Genomic DNA, 14,960 nt, shown 5'->3' with positions numbered 1-14,960 from the left:
CATTCCTGCATGCAATAACATAATTCCCTGTTTAGCATCCGCTTTTCCAGCTCCAAAAAGGCAGCTGATTTACAACTGCACCACAAGGACTCTAGAGACACCATCTGAATTCCCCCAATCAGCTGAAAGGCACCAACTTCTGGCAACCAAGCTGTGAGATATATCTCATCCAGATGTAGATATCCAAAGCAGGTCAAAAGAATTAACCTTTCAAAAAGTCCATTTCTCTCCAAGAGCAGCTTGTTACCTCAGGTTTTCATCCCTATTTCTCCAGGCCAAGCCTTGGGCATTACTGAAATTCTGCCTGTACCAAAAAACGCCAGTCGTGTAGAGGCAGGCTGCAGACACTGGCACGATGTAGAGTGTGCTATGTCCAAAAATGAGTTCTACTGGTTAATTCTCTACTGCATAATTTGTTTTTTTCTGCAGTTAGACAATACCTCCATCCAGTGCAATGTGACTCAAGATGAAGCCATCACAGCAAGCATCCCTGCTGCACGCCTGCCGACAGAAGAGCTGAGCGTCTGTCAGAGACGCGCTAGCTGCTGAAAGCACTGTGGAGCGATACACGCCAGAAAGCACATTCTGAAAACTGGTCCTCTCAAAGGTCTTGAGTCCAGATGAGTTAAAATCTTGTCCTGGGTAGACAGAAAAGGAACGAAACGTTCAAACAAAGTCAAGAGAAGATGGGATGCTTTTGGGTTGCCTGCAGACTGGAGCTGGTTGCAAGTTTTATGAGAAAAACTCAGCCTTAACAGTCCTTTTCTAGACTTTGAGTTTAAGACGCAAGATAACATCATCAAATGGTTTGGTGCAATTATACCTGGGTAGTTGGTCAGAATGTACTGACAGGGTAGGAAAAACATTCCACCTTCAAGCACTATATTAATAACTCCAGATATTAATGAAACAGACCTAGCTCATTAAACAAGTGAAATGGGTAATTTGGCCAGTGTACCTGCACCTGCAATTAAGGCTTATGCTGACTAGACACGTGTAAGGGGACATGATTCACATAATCCTGGATCTAATTTGCAGTATCAACAGAAACCTAGGGCAGATCTGGTATCACCAAGATTATGCTGATCCCAACAAGCTCGGGGGACTTGTATTTTTACAGGTGAGACTTAGGTCTTTGTTTTATTTTTGCCTTTATCCAAACTCCAGAATCACCATTTATTAATAATAATTAAAACTATGACAGCAGAGAGTTTTGACTCAAACCCTGCAGCGTTCTGTATTTGATTGTCTTGTTCCAAATCTGGCGTGAGGCTTCAAGTGGAACACACATTGGATGGGATGTGCAGCGCTATCAATCACACTTAGGCAAAAAACAATCTTGTACATTCATTAATTCAGCTGGATCGCTCTGAGGTTCACTGGAGAACACGTTATTTCTTGGCTGGTATATTAGCAGGACAATTAAAAAATTAATATGCAAACTGTTACATTAGGTACAAGCTGTCCATTAATAATGCCTTATATATTCGAATAATAAAATGCTTAATAAAGAGAAATCACAGTATCACAGAACAGAATAGAATCGAGCATTGGCTAAAATTCGAGGTTTTGTGGGACCCTCTGCTGGAGAAACCCATCACAATGGTTTTCCAAAGCTGCATTCCTCATTTCTAGTGAGCCAGACATGCAGGGAGTGTCTGCTGAGGCTTTTGGGCTGTCACTGAATGTCAAGCTCTGAAAAGCACTGTCTCTTCTTAAACAGAGGTGCTCCCTACGTGCAGCCGAAACGTGCTCCCTACGCGTACTCTGCAGGAGTAGCGGCAGTTTGGGCACAGCAGTCTAACATCAGAGGAGCGATTAGCATCTGGTACCTCTCTTCAAATAGACCATCGCTGCATCTCCCCCCGGATTCCTGACGTGAAGCAGGCAGCTAAGACGACCAATGCTAGTGGCAGCGGGGTTCCCCAAAACACCTTGCACCTGCGACAGAAAACAGGCGCACGCTCTAAACACAGCCTGATTAATTTTCTCTCCTTATCGCACTTTCCGTATTCAGAAACTCAGGGGAAGGAATGAGTGCACGTGGTGTAATCACCACAGCTCTGCGTGGCCCAGTGTGGACAGTTTTAACTCCACCACACTGAGATCTCGGCTCTTCAGCACCACATCACAAGTGGTGAAGAGGAAGGTGTTGCAGCTCTAAAGAGCACACGGTTCAGACCTGGGCTAGAGGGAGGCACTGAGCAATTACAACTATTTCAAGAGGCCTGATTACCGACCTGGATACCTCTGGTTTGGGTTATCCAGCTTAACCCTCCTTTTAAGCTAACTTGTATTGCCGGCTGCAAGAGCTCAGCTTGTTTCAAGACCAGAAGTGCTGTGTGATGTTTCAGCCAACCACTGGGGCATTCAGACGTCCCTTTTAGGAAACACCTGGCTGTAGCGTCTTTACCCATTTGATGCAATTTATCACGGCCACAGTGAAGAGCCGTGTCCAAGGGATCAGGTAACAGCCTGCCTTTCTTGTGTGAATGCTCTCTGCTTATGCTGCAGGTACAGCATTAGGATGAAACACGTAGTTCTACGGGTAATCAGTTTTACCAGTCCAGAGGCGGTGCAGTTGAAGTTGACTTCAGCAGCACTGTATAACTCACAGAGAACTCCAGCACCAGCTGGGGTTACAGTGGCAAAACCACACGCATCTTCCCTCTCACAGCCTGTAAAACAGGAATGAAACCATAGGTTTCTTAGCATTTCACATGCAAAATCTCTGCTACAAAACCCCACTGTTTACAGCCACTGGCCTGGTTTTTCATACGTCTGCCAGGCTGCATGCCCACGGATTTCACTAGCCAGCTGAACTCTATATTCACCTATTTCGGCAGAGGGTCAGGTTTTAAAATAGCTTAATGCAAAAAGTCGTTCATCACCTGAAGGTACATATGGCCGAGTTAGGTCTTACCACCCACTCAAACATTTAATGTCCGCTGGATAATTTTGCCTGAGGCAGGCAGGGAGGGCTCTCATGAACCACCTTGCCTGGTACAGCAACCCCACGGCAAAGAGGCGGTGACAAATACCGAGAGTGATAGGAAGGAGGGGAAACATCGAATGCTTCGATTGTGCCAGCTGCCTCTGCAGCAATCACCTGGCCAGCCTAAGGGAGCAAGCAGCCAGCCCCCTCCAGATTTGGGAGTTCCTTCTGCCCTTGCACACTCACCACTACCTCGCTCCCCCAGTTCTGCTCCTAAAACAGGAGGTGAAATGGTTTCCAAGCATCTTAAGTATAAAATCAACCAGCACAGATCAAAACATCATCAGAAGTGTAAGCTAAGCTGTCTGACTTTGCAGGGAAGCAGAAAAGGACAGATTAACCCTTACATTTCACAGCGGATGTAAGTTATAATGAAAACACAGGCTACGTGCGCTGAATCTGATTGCTTGTCAAAGGGGCATCTTTGCCTCCCTAGCTTCACTCCCTCTGTTCTCTCAGCTCAGTCTCTTGCTGTTGAGGGTCTGCACGTTCAGAGGAAGGTGCAGCATGCAGCGAGGAGATGATCTGGTGTAGATATGGTGCTTAGTGACTTGGTTTAGGGGTAGACTTGGCCATGTTACATTGATTGGTTGGAAACAATGGTCTTAAAGGTCTTTTCCAACCTAAACAATTCGATGATTATCTCACAGAATCATAGCATGGAGGAGACCTTTAAGATCATCGAATCCACCCGTTAACCCAGGCCTGCCAAGACAACCTGGTGCAGGACGATAATTTTACTAACACTTACAAAATGTCCTTCTGATGTAAGCAAGGATGATTATTCCTCATTTATGTGCCAGTTAGGTAATTTGGGAAGAGGTGAAAGCTTGCTTTTCACATGTCCTGGGAAAGCCTTCTTTTGTCTGCACATCTGGAAAGTCTGGTGAATGTTTCCTGGTCTGAATCTCAGCTCTCATCTGTATTGCAAACTATACCAACCCGCTTGAAAGTCAGATGACTTGTCTGAAGCGGTATGTAAAGTCAGAAGACTTCTTTCTGAAAGAAAGACCAATCTCTTCACTGAACCAAGGTCACCAAAAGTTGTAAATATCGTGCAGTGAATTGGTGCTGAACTGTGATACATGCAGTTTATCTAGGAACTTAACTCATCACGTGAGAAGATTATTATTTTCTGTGATGGTTAGTGTTGTCTCTACAGATTTTTTCAGTTTTCCTCACCTGAAATGCACTGAAAAGTTGGATTTTGCAGGTCTCCCCCAAATGACTGAGACTGAAGAGTCTGAACTTCTTCTGACCCATAAATCAGTCTGGAGGCAGGAACTCTCTCAAATTTTCTGAGCACTAAAAAAAAAAAAAGAAAAAAATCACCAGAAAATAAACCCCAGCCAGGTACTATTATCAGTTCCCATGCTGCAGAGAGACAAAGACTTGAGTGAGAAATAAAACCGGAAGAACTCTGTAGGGCAAGAGGTTTGCTCATTAAATGATGGGCCCTAACTCCACAGACAACACAGGAGACAGCAGGACTGAGGATACAAATTCTGTGGGTTTGGTTTGTTATGTTTTTTTTTTTTTTAAATAATTGTGACAAGATCTTTTAAAAACAGCTAGCCAGAAGCGGGCTGGGAGTTTATATTCAAGTGAGACTTCTTTTCCAGCAGCAGACTGGCCATCTCTCTGGCCATTTCTTGTTCATGGAACCGAACCAACTATTGCGACAGTGGGGGAACCAACTTTCTTCAAGACAGGCACTGAATCAAGAGCCAGCTCCAACGGAGCTTGGCTAGAAAGGAGATCTAGGACCCTTATCACTTGTTCGGAGGAGACAAACAGCCTCATCTCCACTCACTCAGGGCTCAGGGACCTCTCCAAGGCAGAGCGCTCTACACACTCCTCTGTCACGCCTTCATTCAACCTTTAACTCCAGACTGCCGTTTACTCACCAAACCCTTTTATCTGCTTTCTCTGAATCGGTCCCACTGCACCTGAGCGTAAGGATGTCTGACAAGCAGCACTGTTCACAAACTGGGAAAAGCTCATGGGGTCTAGAGATGCAAATCCCAAGGTCTTCTACATGGGGCAAGTCCAGTTTAAGCTCCAGAAGGTTTGGCCCTGGTTGTGCCCTGAAGCAGGTTAATAGTCTGGTGAAGGGACACACAGTGGCACCACCACTACCCTGCTCAGGCTGCTACTGCCCATACTACAAAGGGGTGTTGGTACAGCGTCACCACGTGTTGGTATACTGGTATCTTTCAGTGCGAAAAACATGTTACAGAGAAGGGAAGAACGCGGTGACTTCACATCAGCTCTGTACTGACCAGACATCTCATCTAAGTGCCCCACACGAAAGTAAACCCCTGCCCCATGGCAGCCAATGCCCGGCCTAAACGCGCTGGGCAGCTGAGCCCTGCTCTGAGCTCAGCCCGTGGCAGATGCCTGCACACGCGAGAAGCGGAGGCTCAGCCCTGGTCTCCCCTGCACACATGGGTGCAGAGGCCCAGCCAGAGGATTCCAGGCGTCTCTCCCTGAACAGCCTGGAGAACCACAAAATAAAAGTCAGGGATAAGCTCTTAAAACAATCATTTGTACTGTCACAGCACGGCAGTCCGGACTAAACCAGAATGTCACTGCTGTCCGGGCTGAGCCGGCAGGCGCTGCTGATAAAACCACCCGTCCTGCTCAGAAAACCCACGAGCGCCAGCCAGACACGGAACACAAAAACCCCGGCGCTCCAGCATGGCTGGGAAGGGGACAGAATGATGGCACAAACAGAGGTGGCAGTTTTGTCTTCCTAGAAATACAGGATAGCAAAATATAAACATGGGATTGATTCTGCACTAAACTAAATCCCTTCTACCGCTGCAGCTGGCAGTGATGCCGGGTTAAAAATGGAATTCACCTATTTTCATAAAACTGGAGAGAAGCACTGGTTTTGTGTTTGCAGCTGTTTGCTGACCTCATTTCTAATGCAAAAATCAAAACTAAAAAATGACATTTTAAAATGCTTTTCTTCTGATTTTTTTTTCCCTAACTCTGGCTTCATCCCACCTCTCCATCTTCTCTGCAATAACATGGCAGAAAACTAGATAGAAAGTGCCATGAAACATTAAACTTAAAACATTGCAAAATTATTAGAAAAGCTGCCTTTTTTAATTCTTTAATTTCATTTTTAATATAAACGTTTTTAAAAATTGCATTTATAAAACTATTTTATTAAAAAAAGGAAGTACAATGAAAAATATTCTACCAGCTCCCGTTTTCACGAACTTGTAAGTTCGCACTGCCCTCTTCACAACAGTAAAATCACCACTTGGCCTTTTCACAGGCTTAGTGCACGGCAGAAACTCTCCAGCTCACATATCACGAGAGCAAAGCTCTACATCATCTCCCTGTTGTTGCAATAAACGTTAAGCGTGGCTTAAAATACAGCAAGAGAGAGAACACTAAGAATAAGCATGGGCTGTTACAGCTTACTCCTGTGCGTTCATAAAAGAGAATTCTTCTGCCCAAAGACTCAAGAAATGAAGAAAAGCTGGTTATTTATGGGCCCTGCCTGGTCACCAGCCTCCTGTCAGAGCCAGATCAGACTTCAGACCCTGCGGACTTCTTGCTTGCTGACTTTAGTCAAGGAAAACAGAAGGGACAGGGGGAAAAGCAAAAACAGAGATAATCAGTTTCCGTTCACATAATGCTTTCTGGAAACACAGCATGATCTTAAAAAGAAAAAAAAAAACTACATTAGTCTTTAAATTATTTTAAAAAACCCAAAACACCACCCAGACTTTTCAGGTATTCATTGTTGGTTTTTTAAAGTGTTGAATCATCAACACTTATAAATATTTACTTGCAGGGAAATTTTCTAGCGTGATCCAGAAAACAAGCACAGATATCTGCAGCTGTTCCCCTCTGGACAGAGTCAGAAATGCTCGCGCAGGAAGGTTCAAGGTAGGTAGGTAAGTACCAGGAGAGTTAAGCTGCTGCGACTCCTCTGCCTAGAGAAACATCCCAACTGCTCTGTGACTGAGAGCAACAGAGTCCAACACCTCGTGTTCATTAACTCAGTCTCTGATCACGCTTGTCTAATTCAGAGCATACCGTGACATCAGTTTCTAAACTGAATATTCCATTAAAATTGATGCCAATCATACAATGAGTAATAAAACCTTCTGGAAAACTATTTTTGGGCAAGGCAAAAGCTTTGAGGATAAGTGTAATTAGACCTTACTGCAGACACTTTGGGGACCGTTTGATGGATGGCTCTTTTTTTTAATTATTTATCCTGGAAAACTGGCTCTGCATTCAAGACAAAGTGAGTTCCCCGGCTTGCAAGGATGCATTCACCAAGTCAGACGCCATACAACAGGAGTCCAGAGGGAGATGTTATGAAACTTGCTTCTCTCTCTTCCCTTACCAGAAACAGCTTCCCAATGAAGTGAAGGTGTGCGGAATTAAGGAGGAATGTGGATTATCGCAGAGGCCACTACTATGGGAAAGTGAATCCCAGTGGAGTCATGAGTCCCTTCATAAGGAGTTTTCACTTTTGTGGTGCCAAAACACATCCAAAACATTCTTCTGACACTTACCTAGGCACTGGTAGTCTGTAAGGAGACCATCTGTTTCGGTCCAGACCAGTGCTGCTCCAAAGCTATCGACACAGAAGGATTTCTGAGCGTCAGCGTCTTGCTGGGAAGGTCTATACTGGCCATCTTCATCACACTGCAGACCCTGGTCATTGCTCTGACAGTACGTGATACCTGTTACAAGTAAACAAGAAAATAAAAAAAGGTACTTGGACAATGCTGTCCCTGAGTTTCAGAGAGTGATTCCTGCGGGAAGGGATCTGTGGAGGTCACCTGGTCCAATCCCCCTGCCCAAGCAGGGCCACCTAGAGCCAGTTGCCCAGGACCACGTCCAGACGGCTTTTGAACATCACATTTTGAGACTCCACATCCTCCCTGGGCAACCTGTGCCAGGGCACAGACACCCCGCACAGCAAAAAAGTGTTTGGTTTGTGCCCATTTACTCTGGTCCTGTCAATGCAGGAGGACAATGTGTCAATGCAGGAGGACAACAGTGCTCGAAGGACAGCAGAGACTTCACTGAAAATTCATCAGTGATTTGCCCCGTGTAAAACGCTCTGAAACGTGGTAGTCTCACTGCCTTCTTGTCACTGCAGTTGATAACCCAAACCTTTTTAGGGTTGTCTGCCATGGATCACCTCTCCCCTCACGCCAAGTACTGTGAAGCAAAGTAGAGAGAAGGAGCTGTGTTTTCTCAGAGGTTTGCTCAGTGCCTGCTGCAACGGTCCTGCAGCAAAGAGAAGTAATTCAAACTGCATACACCCCCGTAACGAACGTATCGATAGCTGCTTGGAGAGGAGGATTTGTCTTTGCAGGGGAAAGAGCTGCACAAAGACAAGACTAATTTAGTGGTCGTGGCAGTGACAATAACTGAGCCACGTAAGACCGTTGTTACTGACACTGAACACCCAGATACCGTTCCTGAGGACAATGAATGCATCTTAAGGAACAACAACATCCTGGATGAGACTGACCACTGGTTTCTCATGCATTTTTGGTCAAAACACCAGACAGTTTGCTCTGTCTCTGTAAAATGTCTTTTAATATACACAGGAAAAAAAAAACCCAGAGGGAGGAAGAGGGAGAATTTTTTTCTTTTTTTTTAATACTTACAGACCAAAAAAAAAAAAAAATCCATGAGATACTTGAAGCCAGAATACAAAGGATAAGGCGGAAAATGAGTTCAACTTACAATGTTCACTGCTGCTTGCCCCATAGGAGTCGGTAGTTTTGCCCACAGGACATTTGATACAGGAGGAACGTCCCGTCTGAGGCTGATAGTAGCCAGGAGGGCAGGGAACACATTCATCATTCTGGAAGTGACTGCCCGGAGGACAAACAACTGCAAAGGGAACAATCACCTTCTTACTCTTTTGGACTCCAACCAGCTCAGGTGTTGCACACGTACGTGTGGGTGTACATACACAGGTCATGCTGGTAGACTCGCCAGAGGCTTCCAGCTCTTAATACGTGTATTTCTAAGCAGTATAACAAAGGCAAACACTCCTTAAATACTCATTAAACTTGCCAATGGTTGGAATATGGACCGTCATCTTATTTTCCTCAGATCACTCTAAAACTGTTCTTGAATTAGTGCACATCAAGCCGTTTGGAATTGCCAAGTGCAGGCCTGATTTCCGTTTGCCAAACCCATTTGTAATAAGAGAACGCACTTTGTGGCTACGTTGTGAAAGAAAACAAACACAAGCTGCAAACTGAGTAACATCTAACACTACAGACAGAAACAGGAAGGCTCCTAGGAGCAGAGAACCAAGAACATCACACAGAAACCCACCATATGGTAACACTTTCATTCAGAATTCCTGGTAATGGAATTTTTGGTAAGCACTTCCAAACTAAACAGTAATGGCTGGATTAAAGGTCACTAGTTGTGCACATGACAACCCAAACACAAAATAAAAAAAAAACATTCTTAGTTCTGTGTATATATCATTTTCAGAACAATCGGGAGTAATATTTCCAGCTCATCTCCTGCGTATTACAAAGAAAACTCTTTGTCTTCTGGGAGGTCATGAAATACTGTCCTTTCCTCCAGAAGATTCAAGTGAACATCAAAGCGGAAGAGTCACAGACACATTTGCAGGACGATACCTTTACTCGTTAGTTCACAGATGCTTTCCAGATGCAGATTTCCTTCAAAACACTCTCAAGTGTATATCTTGGGTCTTTGACAAGGTGCAAAACTTCATTTCTGTTCCTCAAACGGAAGTTTAAGCTTGTACGAGAGAGAAACAGTAACGGAACATTGGCCGTCCCCCCTACAGCCCGTATGATGAACCGTGTTCTGGCCAGCGCACCGGAATGTAAATTAATTTAATTCATAGGGGCACCTAAATTATGTTAGGCTAAAATGACAACTAGTATAAAAATAATCGTATCTTCCTCCATCTGCTGTAAATGGTCCAAGGGGAAGGTCTAGGATGAGACAACTGTGAGATTAAAATTTTCCTCCCAGGTATGTATCAAGGCAATTGCAATAGGTATAACACATATCCAAAATCAATTACAGAACCAAAAAAATCTGGGACCAGACAGAATTCTCCTTTCTCAAGCACATTACTTAATACACAAGAGTGTCTGATACATTTTAAAGACATTTTGCAACACATGCAAAAAGGATCATACTCATTGCAAATGAACAACAGCAGAAATTAAAATGAAATGAGTAATCCATGCCTCAACTGAAGACAAAGTGCAAAGGATGAGGGAAATTAAACCAAGTTTAAAAAGGAACAAATTCAGCTTTTCAAAGCATTCCCCTGTTTTTGCAGTTTCAGTCATGATGCGAAAGCAGCATCTGTGTCTCCTATCACATTTGCAGCAAGTAAAGCTGCCTCGTCTCACGCACTGGATTAACGAAGCGGCACAGCGCACAGCAAGCCATGGTGGTGCAGAGATGTTTCTAGACTCTACAGCTCTTGGAGGCATGTCTCAGTTCAGCTACAGGTTACACTCAACACAATCCCATAGCGATTAACTTTGATTCTAGGAGTCAGGCAAACCATCATATTGTACTTCTTTCTTGCCATCGTTAAAATTCCTATTTTTAATGAGATAAGAAACCAGAGAACAGCTTTGAGCCAAATTCTCAGAGCTGAGCGTTAGCACTGGGCCCAAACTTTGTATTCTTAAAATAGGAAAAAATACAATAAAAGGTAAGAATAAAAACAAACCACAAATGTAATCCCTTGGCTCCTACACATGGAATTTGTAAGCTGGTCTCCCTTCTAACTAGACTCAGGCTTCTATCTACTAAGGGAACAACATGCTGAGCAGCATATTCCAGGCTGAAGAAAAACCCACTGGAGTGACTGGGCAGGGACATCACTCCTCAGAGTGGCCTCCTTTTGCTTAAGACCAGCTCTCTACTATGCTAAGCATGCTTAAAAACTGTCACAACTGACCACTACCCACCGGCTGCACTGCTCCTCCTTCCCGCCAGGGATACTCAAAATCTCTGGCATATCAGATTCTTCATCTGGATTTCTAGGAATGAAGTGTCGCGCTGCCTGCTTGGCTGTAAATCCGACTTTGGCTTATGCTCTGCTCAAAGCAACTCTGACAGCATTGCCAAGCGTTCTAAACAATGAAAGGGAGCAGCATATAAACGTAAAATAAACCAAAGACAACCCTCAAACAGGCTTCAGGTTTTCTCCTGAAATAAGTGGGGAGAAAAGGGTCGGGTTCATAGAGCTGCTTCCTGGACAGTTTCCAACTCTCTTCATTTCGACTCACACCCTAGCAAAGAAAGTGTCTTTTGTCCCTTTAGAATTTAGCTAAAACTGTTAACTCAGACTCTGCAGGAATTATGTTCACAAATACCTGTGAGGTAATGTACCTCAGTGTAAGACTGCGACAAAGAAAAAGCATCACACAAGAAAAACTAACATATTATAAGAGTTACCCATTTTACAGGCAAGAAAACATGAAATAGAGCCTCAATAGATTCAAGTCTAAAGAAATAGACAACTAAGGAAAACACATGAGATGAAGAGGCAGGTTCATGTAAGCTGCATGTTCCTAAATAAAAACATTATGTTTACTGAGAAGACCAGCACGCTGCCCCTCTCCATGCTTCCTAAATTAAGGGGAAAAGTCAGTTATGGTGAAATAGAAACCAGCAAATCAATAACAGCAGGAAGTGGAAAGGCCATTTGTATTTCAACAACAAGGTGGAACAGGAAAGGGTAGAGAATAAAGGAAGAATCGCTGTCACCCTCACACGACTTTGGTTTCTGTAACCAGAGATGACACTCACTACTAGTCCCTATTCGTAGAGAGAAACAGACCCAGGCAGGATGGATGAGCAGAATATATTAATAATGGAAAATTAAACTGAATATATATCTTAGAGGGGAGAAAAACAGAATTCCTAAACGTCCTGTTCAGAATAAAATACGTAGACCTACTACACAAACCTGGAGCAGAAACTGTTCCCTTTCCACATCTCCAGCATAAGTCTGTTCTACTGAGCGACTTTTTCTGTCACTCAGTAAACTGGATTAATTCACACGACGAATTAATTCACTGCTTCCTAGAGGCCTTGATTCCTATTAGGAAATAGTTGGCAGAAAGAGCCAATCCTCTGTAAGTTCTGCTCTAAGTGATGGCCTCTAGTGAATAAATACTTCTATCTTTAATCAATACAAGAGTACATCTTGTTAAGTAACGGCAAGTTGTTACAGACTCCGGATCCTCGGAAGGAATTAATTCATCTTTTTTCTGCATGGTGTATTTAAATAACGAAAATCTGAAGCGTGTCAGACTATGGAGATGAACTGAAACTGCACCCGATTTACCCTTGAAGGTCCAAGCTGGAAACTGCAGCAGCTCGGAACTGATTCATCACTTGATTACTCTGAAGCCCTTGCCCAGGCCCTAGGCAGCACTCCTAACCTAGAGAACCACCATGCCAAGCAGGGAACTAAGTTGTTTTCAGTTGTTTTGATTTGCTCTTAGTGTCTCTAACATAAGCTGCAGAGTGTTGAAATTTTCACATCTGAAAATATTCACCATGCTGGAAAACTTCCCCCATACCTGCTACTGTTGGTTTCATACCTGTAAGTGGTACGTCCCTCCTCTGTCCCCCAGAGAAAGCTAGACACAGTGAATCCATCCCGAACTGCCACAGGGAAGGCACAGACTCGCTGAGGCTCACTGGGCCAACGAGAACCACCAGCGCTGCGCTGGATGGGGGACGATGTCGACAGAAACCCGAGCGGGGCTGTGAAGGCACAGGCTCTTTGGCAGCACGCCCTGGCAGACAGGAGCGCTGGGCACAGCCACGGGGATCCACGGAACGGGGAGGTTTGGCAGCCCGCAGCAGGGTGTGGGCAGGAAGGCAGCCTGTGCCAGGGAAGCACACTGAACAGAAGGGGAGAAGATGAAAAGAGGGAAGAAGTGCAGTCAGGGCTGGGTGATGGCCAGCACCAAGAAAGCTTCCATCCGAGCTGGCTGGACTTGGCCCAGCAACTCACAGTTTCAGCGCTTTTGCCATTTCTGCATCTGGGTTTCTATTCTGGGAAATGTATCGTCATCCGAAGCACTGGCTGCGTTATTTTTGTGAAATCTTCTTATTAAGGATCACATACACTACAGAAAGACCTTCTAACACCAGACAGATCTAAAACACGTCTGCAAGACCTCCTCTGCAATGTCGGCGCCCTGATGCCAGCTTCCCAATCGCCGGTTCAGCGTCGGGAAGGGCTGACAGTAAGCGAAGCACTAATTCCCATCTCTGCTCAGGCTCATCACTCACGCTGGTTCTTCTGGCCTTCCACGTACTAACCACAAACACAAGTTCACTGATGATTTTCTGACTTCAGCTTTATCTTGATTCCTAACAACACCACAGAAGGGAACATACCGCATCCTCGTGAATTCGGGACTGCTTTCCCGGGAGATGAAATTCTTCGAAACCCACTTCTACATCCTAGCTGCACTCTTGGAGACAGATCAAACTCTTCATCCCGGGGAAAGTCGATGACAGAATCTGCTAGGAATTCCTTGGAGTCCAAATGCAGCAGAAAAACACCATCCTTAATCTCTTTTATAAATGCTCCAACAAGATTTTCTCCAACAATTGTATTTTCTAAAGGGGGGAAGAAATACAACAAAAGAACATGAAAAACATTTCCAATACGGGAGTGGATAGCCACCCAAAACTGACGACCTTTAAGTTAAAAACACAGGCAAATACAAAAATACAAACATGGCAGCAAACAGCAGACAAGAATGTTATCTGCACAGTCTATCAGATTAAAGCCCTAATCTCAACATACATAGAGAGTGCTAAAGAAACAGAAAAAAAAAAACGAAACCACCAACGAAAAATAGCATATTCAAAAACCAAAGCATCAGAGAAAAAAAAATTGATTTCTGAGTTACAGCAATACAGCAGATGAAAAGCAGGATTATCTGACATTCAGTTCTAATTTATTCCTCTTTTTTTTCTTTTTAATGGGCATCAATTGCTTATTTTTCAGCATTTTATTGGTATGTTTTTCAAGTACATCTGTAAAAATACAATAATCACCTTCCATCACACCACAGATATTCAACATATCCACATGTGGAACAGGCACCCTCTTCGTGATTGCTGAAGCTGGCGCTTGAGGCTGGAAATCAGTGAGTGTCTTTCCTGGTCTCTGCACCCTCAGTTGCGCAGACAGCTCCCCCGGCGATGGCTTGTGCAAGGACAACCTTCCTCAGTGCTCGAGCAAGAGCAGAGTCCCCTGTCTGGCTGGACAAGAACAGCGTCCCTTCCCAGCGGATTTGGTTTGCTCTCACATTCTGTTTATCCCTGCAGGGTCTGTGACACTGAACGAAATGTTGATGTGGTTTACTGGTCCAAATGTGCAAGACTAGGGCCTCCTGTAGCTACAGGTGACGGTCAGCCAGTAACCCAGCAAACGGGAAGTCCTGCATCCTATGTACTTTGAGTTTCATGACAGCACCGACAACCTCAGATGTTGAAGTTTCACAGGGAGGATGTTATATACACAGAGTACACTGTACAAATATTATTATTTTAAACTAAAAGAGAGTAGAATTAGAGTAGGAGGAAATTTTTTTACAATGAGGGTGGTGAAACACTGTCCCAAGTTGCCCAGAGAGGTGGTAGAAGCCTCATCCCTGGAAACACTCCAGGTCAGGTTGGACAGGACTCTGGGCAACCTGCTCTAGTCGAAGATGTCCCTGCTCACTGCAGGGGCGTTGGACTAGATGGCCTTTGAAGGTCCCTTCCAACCCCAAACATTCTGTGATTCTAATTTTGTGGCTGACATGTCCAAGACAAACAGCTGAGGGCACTGCTGCCTTCTCACACGGTGACTTTGCCGACTTTGCACTGTAGCCCATGGGTGGCTCTTCAGTTGCATGAGGACAGAATTTCAGTCAGG

General features: G+C 44.5%; 1 protein-coding gene across 1 annotated transcript in view; it reads right to left on the bottom strand.

Annotated features, from left to right (window-relative positions):
- The window catches only part of TG (thyroglobulin), a gene marked incomplete at its 3' end in the record, with an annotated part of 60,963 nt that overhangs the window by 12,614 nt on the left and 33,389 nt on the right, over positions 1-14,960 (bottom strand). Inside the window, exons 21-28 of the mRNA XM_010142236.1 lie at positions 13,427-13,651; positions 12,598-12,924; positions 8,732-8,881; positions 7,543-7,713; positions 4,178-4,300; positions 2,563-2,678; positions 1,833-1,941; positions 441-638 (exon numbers count right to left, since the gene is read on the bottom strand). Coding sequence (XP_010140538.1) covers positions 441-638; positions 1,833-1,941; positions 2,563-2,678; positions 4,178-4,300; positions 7,543-7,713; positions 8,732-8,881; positions 12,598-12,924; positions 13,427-13,651 — 1,419 coding nt within the window. The remainder of the gene's footprint in view (positions 1-440; positions 639-1,832; positions 1,942-2,562; positions 2,679-4,177; positions 4,301-7,542; positions 7,714-8,731; positions 8,882-12,597; positions 12,925-13,426; positions 13,652-14,960) is intronic.

This window comes from Buceros rhinoceros, unplaced genomic scaffold (assembly GCF_000710305.1).
Source record: "Buceros rhinoceros silvestris isolate BGI_N320 unplaced genomic scaffold, ASM71030v1 scaffold16380, whole genome shotgun sequence".
NCBI classification, from domain to species: domain Eukaryota; kingdom Metazoa; phylum Chordata; class Aves; order Bucerotiformes; family Bucerotidae; genus Buceros; species Buceros rhinoceros.
This window is presented reverse-complemented; position numbering and strand designations above follow the sequence as displayed.